This window comes from Perca fluviatilis, chromosome 3, assembly GCF_010015445.1.
Source record: "Perca fluviatilis chromosome 3, GENO_Pfluv_1.0, whole genome shotgun sequence".
Classification (NCBI taxonomy): domain Eukaryota; kingdom Metazoa; phylum Chordata; class Actinopteri; order Perciformes; family Percidae; genus Perca; species Perca fluviatilis.
Window position 1 is genome coordinate 31,901,229 of NC_053114.1, and position 22,850 is coordinate 31,924,078.

At 42.2% G+C, this 22,850-nt stretch overlaps 1 protein-coding gene across 4 annotated transcripts in view; it reads left to right on the top strand.

Annotated features, from left to right (window-relative positions):
* The window catches only part of spata17 (spermatogenesis associated 17), a 48,175-nt gene that overhangs the window by 20,987 nt on the left and 4,338 nt on the right, over positions 1–22,850 (top strand). For 2 of the 4 annotated variants that reach the window (XM_039794229.1, XM_039794228.1), the window contains exons 7-9: positions 1,639–1,881; positions 4,793–4,938; positions 5,760–5,868. In XM_039794229.1, coding sequence (XP_039650163.1) covers positions 1,639–1,881; positions 4,793–4,938; positions 5,760–5,841 — 471 coding nt within the window. In that variant the 3' untranslated portion in view covers positions 5,842–5,868. The remainder of the gene's footprint in view (positions 1–1,638; positions 1,882–4,792; positions 4,939–5,759; positions 5,869–22,850) is intronic. The other 2 variants (XM_039794231.1, XM_039794230.1) reach the window with 1 other exon arrangement.

Here is a 22,850-nt window from a genome sequence, read left to right on the forward strand (position 1 = left end):
CTTGCCAATATGTATTTTATTTACTGTAGTGATTTAAAAGGTTGCATTGCATTAGCCATTTGGGTATACATGTGCACAATGATGCTGCAACTTTAAATATTGAACAGCATCGAACCGTGGTCTGGCTGCTTACATGATTTCATAAACTGAGAACTTCTATAGCTGGTACTGTATATAACGCCTAAGGTTCTTCTCTTTTACCACCTGAAAGGGAAAGACCCTACACATTCGCCAAGTAGCTGTTCATGGCATCATTGGAAAGAAACACCGATGAATTTCAACCAGTTGTGACTCTGGCTTAATCACATTAAAGTTATATTTTGATGCATGTGTGCCTCCGCTTGCTAGAATCATGAAAATTCCTCTAGCTGTAAGAGGTGGTCAACCACTTTTGGCTAAACGTAAATAATGCATTAGCTCAACTCTCAGCTTTGTGCGGGCACAACAGACTGCACTAAGACAGAGACCCATCAGTTAAAACTCTGCTGTTATCTAGTTGTGTCTACAACCCATGGTTAAAGAAATTAGGCTCAGTGTAGTTAAATTAATTTCTCTCTACTCATTCTGAAACACTTGACATTTACGATCAAAAGTACTCATCATGTACTAATGAAACATTTACTAATTAACTAGTCTGTTAATATGTTATTTTAAAAAGAGCGAGGTTTGGTCTATATAGTTGGAGCAATTTCCAACGTATGCCCTTTCTCCTCTCTCTCCATTGTCCCAGTCTTCTAGAGTGGCCTAAATAGCAAGCTGTGTTATTAGCATATAGAGTAGATACAGAGTCCTCCAACTCAAAGCTTTGGTCTGGTAATTAACACACAGGCAAAAGGATCACTGTGATTTGAATAATTATTACTGAGGCTGTCTGTGGCAAACCTCTACCCCACTTCAGAACAGGGGAGGCAAAGTTTTGTATGTGTGTACGTGTCTATTTGTGCGTGTGTTTTAGTGAACAACTAGATTCAAGTATTGTACAATGCCACATTTGTCACAGATGCAGCTTGGTTGTCCCTGTAGTAATTTGTTGTTATCTATCTATCTATCTATCTATCTATCTTAAATGCTCCAGCCAAATATTTAACCTGGCAAAAGCATTTGGTTGGCCAAGAGCCAACAGTGTATGAATTTGAGGAAGTGAAGATCAACAACTGTTCTCAGCAGGGACACAGAATGATGAATTTCACAAAGTTAGGTTTATATGGATAATATGAAGGGCAATAAAAGGCAAAACTTTAATGAAAAACAGTATGAAAAAGTTGTTAACAAAACTTATGTTTCAAATTACGTCAGAATATTGCCCATAATAGTTTAAATTACTAACAGTTGTTGGTTTCATTATAAGCTGTCCCAGGAGGTGGCCGTTCTATTATTTGATGGTCCCCCTGATAAACAAACAGCTTTTTAATTTTCCCAAACTCCAAATGGATTTTAATACATTATAGTGTCTGGGCAGTATATCACAAAGAAAATAAGAGCATTGAGTAAGACTAATATCCTCTTAGCCAGTCAGAAATACATCTAATACTCATACTCTGTGTATCTCAATCTCTCATTTTCTTTATGATATAGGGTTAACTTCTCTCGCTCTCTCTCTCTCTCTCTCTCTCGCTCGCTCTCTCTCACTTTCTTCAGTGTCCAGGGGTCTTCAACTCTCCATTTAGGCCAGCCCCCCATGAGATGGAACTACTGCTGAGGCAGGTCAAGTACCAGGCCCCCGCCAGGCTGGACTCCAGGGGCAGGGCTTGTCTCATGGGCATCCTTGGCCCAACAGCCCCCAGTTTCCCTGGGACTCTTGGATCCCAATGGATTAAAACCACTGGAACCTGCTGCTCCTCCAAGCCCATACTACCCCCCATTTCCAGCAAGAAACAGCAGGTGAGATGGTATAAGCTAGGATCATGACAGACAGAAACAGGTGGAGGCAGAGAAACAGAGCGCAACAATATAAAAGAGAATATAAGAGAGACACAGGCTATAAGGGGGAATAATAAGAAAAAAGAATAGCAATAGAGCATGCACAAGAGGAGAAAGAGAGTAATAATTTTACAAAGTGTCATACTAATTATTAAAGACCCCCAACATCCCCTTCTTGTCCCATTGGATATGGCTCTTGATGAAAGCAGAGATCCTTTAAAACTCCTTTTAAAGAAGAATGACATCATTAAAACATGGCAGACAGCTCTCTCTTGGGGGCTACTGCACAGAGCCGTTTAGTGTCTGTATTTCAGTGAGTACTACTGTGTGGCTGTGTGGCTATGTGTTACTATCAAATGTTTGTGTACCAGTGAGTCCCATGCACAGCTCTGATTTGTTTTCCTCATCCATTCGATGTGGGTTGTCCAACCAGTATGAATAAGTGCTGTGTCAGGCATACAAGGATATATTTGTAAATCTACTTTATTGTAATTTTGTACCTTTATGGACCTTCATGCTACCATATTAAAGCTGCATACTAACATTCGACCACAGTCATTTTTGAAAAAACTCACAACAACACAGCATACTGTCAGGTTATCAAGTGATATAAAGCCATGACTTGTTACACATTCAGGAGCACAGCAACATGTGCATGTTGATTATTTGTTGAGGAGCCATTTCACCATTTGTGTTATTTACGCTCTGTAGCTCTTTATGGAAAAGCACTTTCCCTATTATTAGTTTCTAGTAATGTAAAACATAAGTGAGCAGAAGTCAGGCGTGGATCTGTGTCATTTTATAAGCTACACACACACACACACACACACACACACACACACACACACACACACACACACACACACACACACACACACACACACACACACACACACACACACACACACACACACACACTCACTCACTCAGACATGTCTCCAGTTGGTTGTAGTTAGGGTAAGTTAATTAATGGTGTCAGGAAAGTCTCTTAGTGCTGATGTGCAGATGTCTGTCTGTCTCTGCCTCCCTGTGTTTCTCTGTTTTGAGTGTGCAGGAAGTTCCCCTTTCTTTTTTTTGCACTTAACCCTACACCCCACACCCTCACGCTCCCTGGTGTGATAACTATCTAGTGGTGATGGATAAGGTTGAGGTGCTGGCTGTGGAAGTGGTCAGACCAGGCCACCGATCCCGTGGTGATAGGAGCAAGGACAGGGTCCCCGTCCCTCCCTCTATCTCCCCTCCGTCATCCTCCCTCCTTTTTTAACACCAAACAACAACTGAAGGTCACCTCAAACAAAGCAACAACATTTAAGTTAATCTGCACAGCCCAAAGTTTACACATCACTCTCACAAAAGAGCATATGCAAGTTACATAGTAATGCATGTTTAAAGGTTGCATTTAGTTGTTTTTTTTTATCAACCAGACACATACATGTTTTAATATTTGTTCAGTATGTGTAACTGAAAAATGTCCTTGTATGTAGAATTGTCAACATTTCACACTAAAACTAGTGATAGTGAAAACAGCATCCCTGCTATTTATCACTACAAACTACACATTTTTCCCCATGTATTTTGCAAATTGTGTAAAGTATCTATATCATTGAAACTAGAATGAGTAAACACCACTGAGTGTTGATATTTGAAAATTTAATTTTTATAAAACTAATAAATGCAATGTCCTCAGCTCTCCCTGACTTATTAAAAAAAATTAAGTTTAAATTTAAGTTTAAATGTGTTGTAAGGGTAGGGAGTCAGGTTAGTCAGAGAATGGTACAGAATGAATTGGAATGGTATAAAAACAACCTTTCTTTGTCTTTGCAACTTTTATTTGTCAGTACACATCAGAAACCCATCACTCCAGGGTAGGAGCCACAATGTCAAGAAGATGTACAAGGAATAAAATTGACAGACAGCTGTTCAGAGTATAACTGATTTGTTTGTAAGATTTAGTCCCAAAAATCTGTGTGTAAGTTGTGAGAGAGATAACAGGATATATATGTCATTAAACTGCATTCCAAGCAGTTTAAGAAGGAATTAAAGATAATGATGGCATTCCTTCATCTTTTTTTAAATAAACATTCCCCAGAAAGGACCAAAACCAACAATGAATTAAACCTGCATAGAGACATTGTCTGTGGACCCACAATCTGATACAGTTTATGCCTTAGTTATAAATAACTTGTACTAACTGGTATAGCATATTTGTAGACATATTTCTTCATTGTTTGTCTTCTTACTTGAGAAATCTTTGTTTTTTCCCTTTTCATTTTATGCACTAAAAACTTTTTATTTGTCCCATTATATTAGTTTCACACATTGATCACAAAGTTAGATGTCTGTCACAGTAAAATGATCTTTACTTTTTTTGTCAAGGTGTTTTTTCTTAAGCTTTAATGCTGTGATGATGATGATGATGAAGACACGATAAATGAAAGGAAAGAATTACATGTGGAAAAAATTCAAGTGTCTCTGAGGCTAATGAGACTGTATAGTAGATGTGCAGCTGAGTGTGTATTATGTTTTATGTTTTCACCATCTTTTTCACTCTTTGGCGCTCCTCTCCCCTCTCTGTGTCCCTCAATTTTATTCTGGCATGCTTGGTCTCCTAGTCTCCTCTTTCTCTCACCTGATATACTGTAATTTTCTTCACTCTCTTTTTCTCTCCCCCTCTCTGCTTCTCTCTTGGTCTCTGTGTCACAGGAGGAGAGATGAAGAGGATTGGCCTCTGTTTTTAGCTGTAAGCCATCACTACCTGTGGGAGAGGGATCAGAGAAAGAAAGAGGCGGTTGTCTGAAACAAAAAGATACAGTGATCGTTATCTGATTCTTGTGTGTGTCTCTGTGTGTGTTGGTGGTTGTGATTATTCCAGGGACTGTTCCGAGAGCCAGGGGAAGTGTGGGAGCAGCGCATGCTTTGTCCTGACCTGACGTTACGTCTACAGACCTCTTACACACACCTGGAGGAGGCCCAGAATCAGCTTCGACACAAGTATATAAGACTCCCCACTGGCAAATTGTGAGAACCCTATGCATACTACATGCAACAAACACACCCACACACAGACACTACAAAAGCATTCTCACATGCAATCACACAGACATAAACCAGAAGTGTTTAGTAAAAGGTTTTTCTTAATTATGTCATTTTTCTTTCATATACACTAAGCCATACATGCTTGTGAAAACATACAAGTGTGACTGTATTGTATGCACTCAACACAGTCACAAGCAAATTCATGCAACATTAAGTAGCAAATGGACACATCCTTATGAAAACTAATGGGTGTGTGCCAGGAGATTATTTTAAGACTGCTTCAGACCGGGTTTATTATAAAAAGTCTCTCCCTGATTTATTTCAAGGCATGTATTAGTTTTAATTAGAATTGTGTGGGTGTGGGTGTGTGGGTGTGTGGGTGTGTGGGTGTGTGGGTGTGTGTGTGTGTGTGTGTGTGTGTGTGTGTGTGTGTGTGTTTACGTTTGTGTATGTTTGTGAAGTACTGTTATTAACCCTCTGTTTGATCTGTCTCGCACAATAATTCCCCTGACTACCGTATAAAAGACCACCCAATTTTCTTGCCACTCCAAGCTTCTTCTTCTTTGTCCCACTGCAATCAAATAACTAAATAGACATGTTCTAAAGGAACTTATATACCGTATTTGAGTTTGTCCCTGTGTATTTTCAGTGGTTTTAGGTTGTTTTTTTGTATTTATTTTCTGAATTATGGATTCATGCTCAACCTAATCACTGTTTGATATTTTACTAAAGACTAACCTGAGCTGAACTGAAAACTTTATGAAATATAACTTTTTTTGTTGTTGTTTTTCTTCACCAACCAGAGGAACAGGAAGTATGCTCCACCATCTGAGCCACAGCAGCAATTCCTTTACTCAGCCAGCCTACGCCAAGAGCTTAAGATAGTAGACTACACACTCACTACAAGAGGAGGTAGGTTAAAAACTACAAACACAAATATAATGAAGTATTGGTATTATTATTATTATTATTATTATTAACATTTAGTTATCGGGTATAACTACTATGTACCCAAATTTCCTGGACTCAATACACACACTTGCGCATGCAGCCACATACACACACACACACACACACACACACACACACACACACACACACACACACACACACACACACACACACACACACACACACACACACACACACACACACACACACAATCCATCGAGGTGGAAAACACTTAAAGCCATGTGTGTTACACAGGATAATGAAGATGTGGTGAACGTGCATAGGACCCATTTATTTCAGACTGCTGCCAAACATGGTCATCGTTGTTCACTAAAGCCTTAGACCAAACACGACTTAAACACATAATTACGCAAGACTATGTATAAATGTATCGGTCTGCCTAACAGAGCTATTGTGTTTCACTTAATTTAGAGAGGTTGTTGCAATATTCTACATGATTGTGTAGGATTGTTTATCTTTATATGTCACTTCATGTAAATACAACAACCTAAACTGTACAAAATTAAAATGTATGGTTGAAACTGAAGGAGCGCCTAATATCTGCTGAGGATTTATAGTAATCCTATACTAAGTTAATAGTGATCATACAATTATCAAGAAAATGTCAGATCCATGTTAAACCCAGGTCTAGAGCTGGGACATGAAGCCAGGTCAGACGAGACTTGTCAACCAATTCAGACTGATGGCAGTCACGGGTTTATCCTGGGGTTGCCTGAGTTTTGGTCTCAAAGGCATTATTCTCCTCTAAGAGAACAGAGGAAAAACAGAGATGCTGTGCAGCCTAACCCTTTCAACTTGAGTTGCACAAATTTGTCAAAAGTGACAGCAATTTAATAAATCGCCGCTCTCCATCACACGCATATGCACACCCACCCACACACATTCACACAATTCCCAGTTATGCCCTCCACTGCCCCCTCTCAATGTATACGTAAATTAGGTGTATGCATGGGTGTGTGTGTGTGTGAGTATGTAAGAGAGAGAATGTGTGTGCGTGGGCCCTGCGGTCTGGTCCAGGCATTAGGTAATTGACTGTGTCTTTGCTCAAGGCCTTTCATGGATCACCGTCCTTTATTAGCTCACTTTCCAGCACGCACACACACACACACACACACACACACACACACACACACACACACACACACACACACACACACACACACACACACACACACACAAAGTTCCCAGCAGCTCCACCCCAACCTCTTACCCCCCACCACCAGCACCCAGACCCAATTGCCCGGAAACAAGGAGTGAAATGAGAGAGAGAGAGAGAGAGAGAGAGAGAGAGAGAGAGAGAGGCAAGGGAAGAAGGAGGGAGCAGCGACAGGGGAATGAACTAACACGGCCCCAGGAAGTGGAGATAAATAAGTATGGGGAGTGAGTGGGCGGGTGAATGGGGTCTCCTGAAGCTGACAACAGGGGCCAGGGGAGTGAGGTTTTGCTCGGTGCATCTATGCTATGTTTGTAAAATACAGTATTGATGGAAGGCTTGTAGGGTCTCTGTGTTTGAGCATGTGTGGTAAAAGAGGGTTTTCACTGAAGCCATTACTGTAAATTAAAGCCATCAGGGATAATTTACCTCACAATTTAAATTAGAGACCCTACATGCAGACATTTGCTAAAGTTGAAACGCATTGCAGGCCGCAAGTCATGTCATTGAACTTTATTTGCAACAAAACGAACAACAACAAATAAATTGTATGGTTTGTCAAATGTCATAGCTAGACTGTATGATGATTATATTATGAGATGACAAAATTGTGTCTACTAGTTCATATTTTGACATACACGTTTATGTCATCATGTCATCCCTCCATGCTTTTGGTGTGCATGCGTTTGTTGGTAGTGCCTGAGATTCAAACTGCTTATCAAAACACTCCTCTACATCACCACCAGTGGTCAAAAAGTGCAACACAATATCAGTAAATGATGTTAAATTTGGTGTGTATATAGCTATTCCCTATAATCTAACTGTGTCTCTGATGGATGCTGCAATATGACAGCTTCCTACTAGCCACTTGCCTAAACAATATGTAACGCATACACACTTGCACATGCACACACTAATATATGCATGCATGGAGACAGCCATAAACATGAATACATATTACATCCAGACACACATTTTTACATGCTGGCTAAACTTGACCTCCCTTTAATCTGTGATACTGCTGCTGCTGTGTAGGGTGTTGTTGAAGAAGATGATGAAGATAGCGGTGCCTGTTCTCAGCCCAGTCATGTCATTCTGCTGTCACTCAGAGCTCATCAGACTTCAGGTTTCCCCCCCTTTCATCTCTCAGTCTGACGCTCCATCTCTTTCTGTATCTCTCTCTACCTCTATTTACTCTCTCTTTTTCTTCTCTCGCTCTGTGGTAATTAGTGCATTAGTCCTATCGTTGGCATCACCCCCAGCTACAGCAGCATCCAGCAGAGCTTCTTGTCACAGCTCAGAGGGCCAATGGAGTGGACAGCTCAACCCTGGTACTCATCATCTTCATACCGTGCCCAGCCAGCTTCCCCCCAGCCACATTATCTAGCTATGTTATCCAGCCATGCTCCTAATTATTTTCAAACCCTAGCCCCAGCCCTCTCACCCAGCCTCTGCCACATTACCTAGCCCTGCTTGTAATCATCACCCTAAGCCTTGCTTCAGCCCTCTGCACAGCCTGAAGCCTCATCATTAACATAGCCCAGTTCTTTCCTGGTTCCAGACCACGGCTCTCTGGCCTGACTATCCCGGCTCTTGGCAGTATGTACACAGCATCCCCAATCCAAACCAAGCCCTAGAAATAGCCGATGACTCATTTTTTTTACCTTAGCCCTCTGTGTCACAGTAAGGAAATCTATCAATGCAAATATGGCCCAGCCTTTCAGGACACACACATCCACACAATCACATAGATGCCACAGATGGGCCCTGGCCTATGCCAAGGGGGGCTGTGTAATGGTTACCCATTCTCCATCTCCTATGTGCCCTTGCCTTGACTTCCCAGGTTCTCTTAAAGCACCATATTTCAACGCCAGCCTGAAATCCAGAGCTCTCCTTGATAATTGTAGATTTGACTTTACTTTTTTTGTCTAATAGCCATGTCATACCAACACAGGGATGCTGGTTAAACTTGTGGTTGACTTACATAGGTCAACATGCATCATCTAACCGGACTTCACAACCCTTCTCTAGACCAGGGTGAAATGCGAATCTCACACTAAACTTGTTTTAAGTCATACTGAATCAATTGCTAAAAGGACAGTGCTGTATTAAGGTGCTCACATGTGTCACTCAAAGATAGCAAGAATGTGAATTACTTTGTGAATTGTTTGTGATGAGGAAAGGCTAGGTTTTGTGAGCGAGTGCCTAAACCTCTTAAAGTTGGAAGGCTTAATACAGCCAGCACTATAATATTCATTGTAAGATAAAATATTCAAAGTTGTTTTAGCTTCTGCACCAGCTAAATGCACCAGCAATGACTAATTTCAAATGCAGATATGGGAAAGCCCTCTCTGTCCATGCTAATTCTGTGGTTGTTATTAGCCATGTCACCAGCAGTACTGCCTGTAACCACAGAGGATAGCTAATTAGGAGGCTACGTGCTAATCAAGTACACTACAGTGAGTGGTCACGTCTGTGTCTGTCTGCGCTCCAAGCCTTTCTATCCCCTCGCATTAGACTGACACCCGTCACAACTTTCCAAAGCTAGCGTCTGATCAGAACCAACACACACTGGTACTCACCAGAACACACATTTGCACAGACATCCCTGCTATCCTGAACACATGCACATAGACGTATACAATCACATGCATGCACATGCATATACACAGACGGTTGCAACCGCATTCCTCATACACGTTACACCTTAAAACGAGCACTCACTCCCAAACCTGCAGAACACACATTCTTCCCAGATGTGGCTTTAAGTATTGCATTGTATCCTAAGCCAGCGGGGACGGGAGGGGAAAGTGGTGTACTACACATACAGACACATGCTGGCTCACTCTTAATGACCTCAGCCATAATGTATTACCATGATGCATACAACTGATATATGAGGGATATTTTTAATGGGAACAGTGTTCATTAGCAATTAACACCTAAACTGAAATAGGTCACAAGTAGAGACAAAGGAATTAGGTGGGGAAGGGGCTGCAAATGTGTGAACTGATATGTGTCCACCTTTTATGTGTGTCTGTCTGTATATGTATTTCCTACGTTATCACGCCCATCCATCTCTCCGGCTCTGCTGCATTAGTGTCCAGGTTACTGCGGTGAGAAAGGAAGAACGCTAATTCTCCATAACCATTTTACGGCATGTGTAAAACTCTGCAGCCCCTTCATTTGCACAGCCATAAAACATTCCCCCTGCCACACTCCTTCCTACTCAGGACCCCAGATTTATCAATTAACCCAACACTTTGCTTCCATTACGGTGGCATTTTGCACTGCGAGGCGAGGCCTGCATACAGAGTAACACTGAGGGCCGAGCGCACACAACAAGGATATTAAATAGACAGCCTTAATTAAATGATTAGCAATCATATTTTGGTGTGACTTGAGAGAAAGAATGACATTAGACTTTATAATTTATGGATAAAGCTGTTGGACCCAACTTGACCAGATTAACCCGGGTCACTTTAGGACCATTTTTTAACTTAAAAGAATGAATCTATGTCCATCTCTTTTAAAACTAATAAATAAATATGGTGTTGACAATTTATTGTTAAAAATATTCACAACTTCTCCCTTAAGTAGAATTCAGTAGTAGGTTTAGATTTCTTTATTTAGGCCTGAATGCAACATTCCAACATGACATCATGACTTTGCTCAAACATACACGCCCACTTTCTTAAAGCGCCCATATTATGCTCATTTTCAGGTTCATAACTGTATTTTAAGGTTGTACCAGAATAGGTTTACATGGTTTAATTTTCTAAAAACACCATATTTTTGTTGTACTGCACAGCTCTCTCTCACTGCTGCAGATCCTCTTTTCACCTGGTTTCTGTTTTAGCTACAGAGTGAGACCTCTTTTCATCTTCTTCTTCACTACTATCTTTGTTCTGCTCACTTTGCCCGTAGCTCAGATGTAGAGCATGTCAGCTAGCTAACTCTAAAGACAGTAAAAGAGAGAGGGTGGTTTCTCCAACTTTGGTCAGTTACAAGGCAGGATTAGCTGGGAGACTTCTAAATGAGGGCACACATGTAAGTAGTTCTTTTGTAGATTATGGTGAACTTGGTGTGTTGTTGTAGCGTTGCTTTACCATTGAGAACGATGTAGCATGCTAGTTACCGTTAGCGTACTAATGCGCGTTAACGCTACGAGCTAACGGTTGTGGTTAGCCAGCTCATTTCGGACTGTCACAGTCCGAGCCGATTTTGAACAGCTCACCCGGAGACTGAAGGCAGGACACATTCAGAAACCGTATCTCACTCAAAACAGCATGTATGGATTTTTTTCAAAGTTTGTATGTGTGTGGAAGCACCAGAGACACAAAAGAACACCCCAAATCCCAGAAAAAGTGTTTTTTTTCATAATATGGGCACTTTAAGCCAAGTGGCGTGTTATCTGTACACATTTTGAGCTATCTGCGTGTATGTCTACGCTGTATACAGCGGACGTAAACATACACACCACTTTCTACAAGTGGCGTGTTATCGCGTAAACATACATGCCACTTGTTTTCCCGGCCGACCATGTCGAAATGGAACGCGCATTGCATGCTAAGTTTTAAAAGTTCAAAGATGCACGACCATGCGCCACAAAAGAAAATCGGGATTATGTCAGCGGGAACACCACAGCGACCATAAACCTAGCTTTACTTGTTGCTAAAGTAATGCTAACAGCTAACTGCTGCCAACTACAACGTTAGCTGCCGTCAGCTGGTTAACTCAGCCGTGCTGCCAGGACTGGAAGCTTGGAGAACAGGGTGTTGGTGTTAACACCACTGCCACAGGAGTGTGTGTGGGGGGGCGGGGGGATTGTTGGCGGGGAGCTGCGCCGTTGTCGTGCCAGAACCGGAACCTAGCGTGGTGTCATCAATTGTCACATGAGCTATGGCTATTTAAAACAAATGTCTGGTAGTTGTTCTATATGGACAGAATATTTTGCATAATTATGTATGTTAAAAAAAAGGTCTAGCATAAACCCTAGTTAGCATATATAGAAAAGGCATTATTTCGGGAAACCCAACAATACGGCCAATTTAAATGAGATCAAAAACCTATAGTTTCAGACAGAGAAAAAATTAAAATAAAATAAATCTACTGTATAAAATGCATTGTCATGATGGTTATTCTGAGGCAAAGTTGAGATGTGAGATTGCTTTCAGGTTTATTTAGATAGGTTCCTCTCCATGTATACATGGATGTAAGAGAAAGCAGGCAGACAAGCAGGATAAGGATGTCTGTGCTTTTTAATGGACCGCCTGTCCCTGTGCAGATATGCTCCACTGAACCATACTGTATGTAGTGTGGTATAATCACTGCCTTTCTCTATCTCTATCTTCTGCCATCACTCTTTCTTTCCTTTGCTGTCTTGTTTATTTTTACACTTGTTCTCTTTTTCTCTATCCTCCTAACCTACAGTACCTAGCTGCAACTTTTTTTCTGCCCCCCAACCCCTTTCCTCGCAGACTGCGTGTGTGTGTGTGTGTGTGTGTGTGTGTGTGTGTGTGTGTGTGTGTGTGTGTGTGTGTGTGTGTGTGTGTGTGTGTGTGTGTGTTGTACTGTGAGTACACCATACACACACACACACACACACACACACACACACACACACACACACACACACACACACACACACACATACATACTTGAGGAACATGACAGCAGTGGGTTGGTGATAGAAGTCAACTCTGGCTGTGAAATGGAAATGAATAAGGATGAGGCTATAGTGTAGATGGACACAGTGGGTGCGGCAGACAGGAAACATAGACTTACATGTGTGTTTTGCATTCAAAAATCGAAAGAATACATTTTCTAATAGCAGGTGGAAGATGTGTTTTGATTCTCTTACGTTGCCTGCTTGCTGCTGCTTCCCTGTCTGTCTGTCTGTCTGTCTGTCCATCTATCTAATGTCTCACAGATAAAAGAGTCTTTTGGTGATACAAGCTTTGTGTGCGTGAAATTATGTGTCACTGTGGGTTTTCCAATGTGTTTGTGATTGGTATATTTTGTTTTGTAGACTTGGTAAACAGTCTGATGTTTATGTGAAAGCCACACCACACCTATACCTATACTATTAGATTGCTGATATATGTGCATGCCTGTGTGTGTCTTATTGCAGGCTCATATGCTCCCTAGCCAGCACAGGGAGCATGTGGGGGGGGGGGATCTGGAAAGGGAAGCAATCACAAACACTTAAATCTGCAAATGGCCTTGATGTCCTGTGCTAAGCAGTCTGTGCTGACTGATGAGCCTGTTAACCCTGGCTGAAACAACTCCAGCAAAGGGATTAGACAGCAACGCTGGTCCCGGCTGTTCCTGGCCCATTTTGCATGAGAATTGTGCATGTTTAATCTAAGGTGTGCCGAGGTCCAAAGACAAGCCCCCCTCTTCTCTGTTTCTCATTATAGATGTGTAATAGCACCCTGAGGCCGGGGGCCTTAATTCACCAGTCCCAGTCTTAATCTTACCCTCAATCTCAGCGCACACCTTCCCCCATGGCCTACTCTCAACTCAAATCAGTCCTAGTCCCATCTGTCTTCTCAAGAATTTTCTCTCCTAGTCCTATACATTCTGCATTAGCCTAAACTCTGCAAGTCCTAGGACAAAGCTCAGACAGAAAGCAGCCCAGCGTTAAAACAACACAAGGGACTGTGCTGGTGGGGGGAGCCCTGTTTGAGTACATCAATGAATTTAAAGCGTTATCAGAAGACAAAACACTGCACACAGGTTTATGATACTATCAGGCAGGATTCTACAACTCTGGAAAGTTATTATGGCAGCAGTTACTTTATCTTCTGTCACAGTGATCACCAGGTAAACATTAAAAGTGTGGCGTTCACATTTACATTACATTAGACAGCACAGCACCTTGCCAGATGATGCTGCATTGCATCACAGCAAAAGTTCTTGATGCTCAACTTTATTTAGCCCAGTCCTCTTGCCAAACCATCTTTATGAGTTCTGATGCTCTGTTTCACTTCACCCTAAAAGACTCTAGGAGGTAAAGCTGAACCTAAACTGAAAATGCATAGCTGAGTGGCAGAGAAGTATACTGTGCACTGAAATGGATTACATCTGCTCAAAGGAAGAAAACAAAAAATGAATATGCAATCAAACATATGATATTCAAGCTGAAGTGCTGAAAATGTATTGAACAATACATATTTTTATTGTTTGTTTTTTTTTACAAATAATCACACTCTTCCATGCTGTATATTTTTCCTGGATTTTTAGCCAACTCTTCTTGCTGTTGCAACTTTTGCAATGCCAAATTTGCTGAAGCTTTTTTTTTTTTTAAACTTACTTATATTGAAGGAAGGCAGATAAAATGCATGCAGGCAACAATGGGGTTTGGTAGGTAGAACGCAGCCTAGTATTCAGAGCCAACTCACTTATGGTGCTGTGAAATGAACATGGTTTCTTAGCTGGTAAGAACACTGTAAAATGTGACGCCTCACATCAGTGAGGTAGGTTAGGATTGTTATGTGTTTCAAGTAATTCTGGTTAAGGTTACATTTCTTTAGCCTCGTGAGACCGTCCTGATCTCGCAAGCTCCAGTTTTCCACTCGCAGATCAGTCTGGCATCTTGAGATAGAGAAAATTTGGAGCCGTTCGCCAAACGACCGGGCCAATCAGCGTTGGTTTTGAGGCGGGTTTAGGTGGTGATAGACAGATGGTTTATCCAATCAGCTAACCAGTATTTTCAGACAGCGGTAGCCCTAATTCTGTTAGCTGCTCGCTAATGCTTTTTTCTCTTGGATCCTTCTTTTGGAATATGGACTCGAAACCTGAAAGGGTGCCTTTTATTCCTAAATTCTCGTTACACAAACGGCAAATATCCTTTACCGACATGCTGCTTGCTTGCTGAGCTAACAAGCTATGCTTTGCCTGCAGCAGCAGGGGCTTGTGGTTGTATTTTCATACGCTTTGTTGATCTGATTGGTTGATTTGGCTCGTCTATCACCAACATAGGTGATAGACAGATGGTTTATCCAATCAGCTAACCAGTATTTTCACCCCTTCCCAAAAGTTCTCCAACGGAAAGATCCCAGATGGATATGCCGAGCAAATGCGAAGCAATCCATCTGGCGGAGTCAGGTTAACATTTCTTTTCTTAAAGATTATTTGTTGGGCATTTTTGGCCTTTATTTTTATAGGACAGCTGAAGACATGAAGGGGGAGAGAGAGGGGGAGTGACATGCAGCAAAGGGCCGCAGGTCGTAGTCGAACCCGCGGCCGCTGCATCGAGGAGTAAGCTTCTATATATGGGCGTGCGCTCTACCAGGTGAGCTACCCAGGCGCCCTACCAGGTGAGCTACCCAGGCGCCCTACCAGGTGAGCTACCCAGGCGCCCAGGTTACATTTCTAAATGGTGGAGATTCATGTATGAGACTGATTTCCTAAGTATAACTGTAATGTATTACTTTTTTGCACCGTGTACAGACACATGTCAGCTGTAGCCGCTCATTACTTCAGTAGTTGTGTCTGTGTATGGACTTGCTGCTGCTTTTTGTTTAAATGGGTTCTTTGTTTCTTCATGTTGCATTAGTTGGGGATTCTGCAACCATTCCCTGATTAATGCGCTTGAGTGTCAATGACAAGAGCTCTCTGAAGCATCTATCCATCTAATTCCATCTATCACTCAATCTCTTTCTCTCTGTCCTCTCATCCCCCTCTAATCCAGTCAACACTTCTCTGCAGGACAGAACAATTAATGTGTCTTCTCGTTTACTCGTTCTTCTTACCCTTATTTTTTTTTCCACTCTTCCTTTTCTTCATATTCCCCTTCAGACAATGTTGTCATGCATCTCTCATGCATCATATTACTTACTACCGTATTAGAGGAAAGTATATGTAGAGTGGCTGTGTATGCATGTACTGTACATAGTTCCAAGAGGGCCCCCATGCTGTGTGTGTAATTTCTTGTTTGTACATGGTCCCAAACATCTTTGACCACTGCAGAGCAGGGGAGAGATGTTTAGAGAGACGGAGAGGTTGAACAAGACAAAAAAAGATTTAGAAAAAAGGAAAGAGAGGGGGGAGAGAGGGGAAAAACAGGATGATAACAAAAGCAGCTTGGATTTCACAGAAGCATATTTCATCAATCATGTGAATAAGTCGTGGTGATTATGCATGGCGGTGGCAGGCCGAGGGGGGGCTGATTACCATACACCATAAAGGCTGCTTTCTTATCTCACACACACTGATTAGTTTCTGTCTACAGATAGCCTCTCACTCTTCGCTCTTTTTCTCTCACACACACACACACACACACACACACACACACACACACACACACACACACACACACACACACACACACACACACTTACACAGACACTCATGTGGTGCGTCTATCTCTGGCATACACATGCATGCGTGTGTACATGCAAACGCACACACACGTTGATGCTAAAATTCCAGGTAAATGGAATTTACCTGGTGACAGGAGGTCAACCCCAAGATCCAGATGAGAAAGGTTCCCGGAGCCTCTCATTGCTAACTGGTTTTCGTTAATCAGGAGTCAGAATAATCTTCAAGAGAACTGTGGTCAAACCATGGAAAATGCACTAGAGATCCCCCAATCACAATTTTAGCCGCCAATACCGATTGTTGATCGTCAATAAGCAAAATTGTCCGATAAATGGCTGATGCCAAACGTTTTTGTGTTGTTTTGTTTAGTTATTGCAGCTGATATAGCTGTAGCTGTGATATAGCGAACTCTGAAACTGGAAGGACTGGATGAAAAGTGTTGAAAATGGTCTCCACTGATAAATAACACATTGGCTAACTTAGAAATGAGATCCTATGTCCAAAATTCTGAACCACCCCTTTCAAATCTCATTTTTTTCTCATTGTTTGTGTGGAAAGCCCACGTTTATTAACTAACTGTAGGAAGGCATTCGGAAATGGCAACAGATGAGCGCATCAGCTGTAGCCTAATATGTACATGTTTCGTTGTCACAGCTACATAAACAAATTTCAGCACACAGGAAGACGGGTGTTAGGGTAATATTTTTAATTTATTTAATCACAAAAATTAACCTTTGCATCAAGTGAAACAGGAAAATCCGCTAATGATAGATTCTTTCCCATTGCCAGTAGACGAGTATGCCTTTGTTGTTGTTTTTTGTCACAAACGCATGATGCAGGAATATGTTCCCGCTACAGCTTTGACCCAGTGCACAAAACTGCTAACTTTGCTGTGCCCTTCTTATTATGTGCTGTACTCTCACTTGATATCTTTGCTGCTAAACTTAAACTCTCCTCTGCTCTGACCGCTCGCTCTGCAGTCTCACTTGGTCTACCACACACTACCCAGACACACACTGGGCTAGATTTATCAAGCCGTTTGCGCCTGTTTCCAGGCGCTAATTGGTCGCAAAGACGGACGTAACCGATGCGGGCTATTTACAAACAGGGCGCACTTGGGTAAAATCGCAGATTGTCTGCCACATGAGCGAGAAGAGACAAGTTGCGCTTTCAATATGCGTTCGTGGGAGGGTCGTGGGGAAAGTGGGAGTTCCACCCAAAAAGGTGGGAGGATAAGCGCAAAGTGCACCTAATTATATATTCCGTGGTATTTACAAAGACTGTCAGTAAGCCGCCTCTATTCTGCGGGGGGAAATTCTCCGCCTCTTTAAACCAGCCGCAATCGAGTTTCCTCGTAGACCTTTATGCCGCTGGTGAAATGGCAACAGCAATTTGAGCAAGACGAAGACATAGGCGAAGCTGAAAATATTTTTAACAGAAGAATCACACTTTGTCAGTGAACACAACATAATTTAGCGTTACAGATCAAGCAGACATGCAATATTAGAGTTACTGGAAGAAATCAAAGATGAAATTGAATCTCCCTCTCAGCGTTCACATCCCATTCCACCAGTTGTTAAACTCCTCGCTACATTACAAATATTGGCATCAGGATCATTTCAAACAGTCATAGCATCAGCAGTGGGAATATCGCAGTCTGCACTCAGCCATATCATAGCACCAGTACCGCTTTGCTACAGCGCAATTTACGGTATAGTGGGCGGAGAAAGACGCTGATTGCCTGATGGGTGTCAGGGTTGATAAATACTACGCAAACTGTGGAAGCATAGCGTGCGCTATTACCGAACTTGCATAAACGGACGCAGCGCAAACTGCGCTAGTGTTAGTAAATCTAGCCCACTATGTTTTGGCTCTGCTATTCCCCGTCCATTCAATCAATGGAGCAGTAGGCTACGAGGAGCAATGCAACAAGCTACAGTAAGACTAGGACAACTAGAATAGGCAATGTAATAATTACATATCAATATGTGAATTGAGTGGCTGGTCGTCCAGTCCTATGAATTTCATGACTTTTCTTGTGATAGTGAATATTCTGCGATATATTGCAATGTATTACCTTTTTCCCAACTTCAAATCTTTCCCAATTTCAAATTATGTCCCCAAAAAGAAACTTTGTCAACATCTGTTTTATATAATGTTTGTTTGTTCATCTCACTTCAATTTTATTTCTGCAGAGAGAAAATCCCGCACACTGACCATTACGCAAGCAATAATTTATTAGAAAAATACAACGTTTCGGTCTCAGACCTTCATCAGGTGAATTTACCTGATGAAGGTCTGAGACCAACGTTAATATTCTAATAAATTATACTAAATATCCGTCGATACTCTTCTACTATTTTTGATCTGTTGCCTTTGATCATATCCTACGCACCTGCCCGACAAAAGAGGTGTGCAAAAACGTTTTTTTCACAATTTTATTTCTGCAAAATGTGATTTTCAAGCAGACAAACTGACCAACACATATATAATAAAAGATTGACACTTGGCGTCTGTGTATCAATCAACGGAAAATATCACGATACTATACTGCATTGATTTCCCACCAGAGATTTACTCCTTAGGTATTGAAATTGGGTATTTAAAGGCGAGGCATTTTTCGATACTAGATACTTTAGAGGCAATTCGTCGGTGCCTAAAAAGTATTGAATTCGGTACCCAGCCATAGACATCGGCACGCGGTTGTTGCTCTTGGCCTGAATACTGTATGTGCGTAGTAGATCGCCTGCTTTCCCACCGAACCAAAGCCTACGCTTCTGCTACGCTGGTCGACGTAATGACGCCATCGTTGATTACGGGAAGGTGTTCATGTAGGTGGACCGTTCAATGCAGTAGGCTGTGAGAAAGTGAAAATGGAACTCCTGAGCAGAAAAAGTGATGTTTGGCAGTACTTTCAGTCAAAAGAAGGCGATTCAAGTCGAGCTACATGTTCAATTTGCAATGCCGATTTGTCTCGTGGTGGCAAGGACCCTAAACAATACACAACATTGCCTCTGTTAAAACATGTGCGTATGAAACATCCGAAAGAATATGAGTTGTGCATGAAGCAATCTACATACAGCCGCCAAAAATCAGCAACTTCAGGTACGGCAAAGGAAGGACAGTCACAGCTAAAAACTTGTGTTAACCAGACAACGGATTCGGTATTCGGTTACGGAATCTTAACCAGTGGATTTGGCCGAACCCCAAAAATCTGAATTCGGTGCATCCTTGGTAAATATCGGCCAATAATGATCGGCAGCCGATCAATCAGGGAATCCCTAAAATGCACCGAACACTTTGGTTTATGAATGGCACAAATGACCACTATGTGGGCAGATGATAAACAGAATGTAGTAGGTTGCTGACATGGTTAGACAGGTTTCAAGGCTCTTTCTACAAGTTGAATCAAGGTTTGGTGTGCCACCACGCTGCTGTGTAAAACGACACCAAATAAGATTTAGAAATGGCTACTTTTTTCTTTTGTTTTACCTTATGCAGTTATGTGAAAACCACATTCTAGCAAATGTTCTATTCTCTTTGCAGGAAACACAATCCACAATACAAATACCATTTTTCTGTATCTTAAAGGGGTGATAGAATGCAAAACCGATTTTGCCTTGTCATAGTTGAATAACGACAGTTCGGTGGGTAAATAGGACATACATAGAAGCTCAAAATCCCATTGACACCCCTTTACTATGAAAATCTCATATTTTGAAACTGCCGCTGAAAACGGGCGAATCTCAACAAAGCTGGAAGTTGACGTAAGCATCCCAAGACCTGTACCTTTGTCACGCCCATGGATGTATAAAGAAAACGGTCACGCCCCAACATTTACATAGGCTACACAACTGACCTGAGATCAGGTAGTCTTCTGAATCTAGGTTGCGCAGATCTCTGCTATTCCATTACAAAATTCACTTCTGAAACTTTTTATGCGAGAAATCAACTATGTAAAGCTCAAATATGGGCCGTTTTACGAAAATGGATGGCTAATTGCAAATTTTGTCCGACTGTGTGTCGGAGTTCAGCGGCCGGTGCTGCCTGGGTTGCTACATCGCCGCCCTGCCTGTCCTACTTCACAGACCCCGGCCTGCTGTGAGCTTGATTGAGCTCCGTCACGGCTGGCAGCCCACGGCACTCCATACCCGCGCAAACTCACCCTTTCTGGGTGACTGGACTACCAAACGCCGCTGCCCTGACAGAGCTCCAGGGCCTGCAGCTCGCTGTTCTCCCTCCCCTCTTCCTGCTAAATGACCGGTGTGTGACTTAGAGCGCGGTCAGCGAGCTTGTTACGCCCGCAATCTCTTACAGCAAGTTCCAGTTAATCTTGTAATGGATATGTGTGTTGAGTTATTTAGACAAACAATCGGGGAAATAAATGCCTCTTGTGCACGAGTCTCATTGATAGAGCCCGCGGTGAGCTGGAGTCCATCAATGAGAGCTAGCTAGCCTCCTCCTCAACGAGACCTCTGAAATTCACAAAAATGCATTAAATTGATATCTGAAATCCGATAAGTGTTAGCTAAGCTTTGGGGAACCTGTAATATACATCCCATGACGAAATTCAAACTGTAAATATACTATAGTTATGCCGAAAGTGTAGCTAGCTAGCCGCAATCGTTTCCCATTGTATTTAATGGGACACATAGCTAGCTAGCTGCTCCTTCTAACAAGACCCTTCACGTTCATAAAAATGCCTTAAATTCAAATCGGACACAACTGTTAGCTTTGTAAGACCTTGGGTAGATATTATATAAGTGGCGTGACAAAATTAAAACCGTAAATATACTATAGTTATGCCGAAAGTGTAGCTAACTAGCTGCGATTGTTTCCCATTGTATTGAATGGGACATATAGCTAGCTAGCTGCTCCTCCTAACAAGACCCCTCACGTTCATAAAAATGCCTTAAATTCAAATTGGACTGTTAGCTTTTGTTAGCTTTGGAAGACCTTGGGGTAGCTGTGATATAAGTGCCGTGACGAAATTCAAACTGTAAATATATTATAGTTATGCCGGCAGCTGGCCGCGGAGCCCCGGTAGTGCAGTAATCGACAAAGGGTGACTTGCCCTGTGTATGGAGCCCAGCAGGCTGCCACTTTCTCGTCAGACTGTGTGGAGCTCCTAAAGTCCGACACGTCTTACCAAATTTGCAATTAGCCATCAATTTTCGTAAAACGGCCCATATTTCAGCTTTATATAGTTGATTTCTCGGAAAAAAAAGTCTCAGAAGTGAATTTGGTAATGAAACATTGCAGTGTCTGGAATATGAGATTCTGTCGCGTCTCTAATGTGCGTGTATGGGGATTCGCTCAACCAATCAGCTCATCTAAATATTCATGAGCATACCATATTTGGAAGAAAAGCTCTTTTTACAAATAGGGCCAAAACACAGGGATGCATAAGGCCCAATAAAATATCACCCACGCCATTTTCAGCCCAACAAATGTTACATACCCCATTAGGAGACCTTAAGGAACAGTGTGAAATACCCTATATAATCATTCTATCACCCCTTTAAAATAAGGTTGTTTCTAAAAAGTAAAAAACATTTATTTTACAGTTTATTATTTTACACCTTTGTAAGGAAATTGAAAACAAAGTCTTACTATGCTATTCTCAGGCGTTGTTGCGGTCCTGTTTTGGTACTGTAGGTCATTTTCCTGGAACTGTGGCTTTTACGTGATGCAGAACGGGCGAGAGAAAGCGGAGGAGCATGAGGAGGTGAGGCTGGGGCAAAATTAGCTACGTATGAAAGGCCTCGCTTTGTGTCTCAACCAGGGAATTAGAAATTACTCCTTTCTCTTGCACTCCCCTCTCTCTCTCACTCAGATATATAATGTAAACTCATTTGGTATAACTAGGCACGAGCTGCGTTGGGCTGTCTGAGTGTCTGCATGTGAGAAGTGCGCCTGGGATGCATTAGGGCCTCCTGACAGGGGCCTGGGTGAAATAAGTGAAATTAATGGAGCTCCTTTCATGTCGGACAAGGCCGCGGCACCCCTTTCACGCCGCGTACAGTCACAGAAAAGTCAATACTTTTTTATTACTCCTCGCTTGCCCTACATTCCCCGCTACAAGTGCTCTGCTCACTAATTGGTTTGAGTTTGCAGAGAAAGAGAGAGAGAAACAGAAGAGAAAGCGAGGGAGAGGACTCCATCCCAAAGAACACTGAAGCAAATAAATCAATCTCATATTTTTTCTCCCCGCTGTCTTTTTTCATTGAGTAACATCATGGCAGAGAGAGGGAGAAATGAGAGCGAGAAATAGAGGAGAGAGGGTAAATGGTTGGTTAGAGCACGCCTGGTCCCCAGGGAGCATAATGATATCTGGGAGCCTGTTAATGGAGACGAGTGGTTAAAGTGGTCTGGGGCCCGGGCCAGGTCACCCCTGGGGGCTTCTAACCAGCAACCTCCCCTCAGTTGGCTGCTTGCGCTC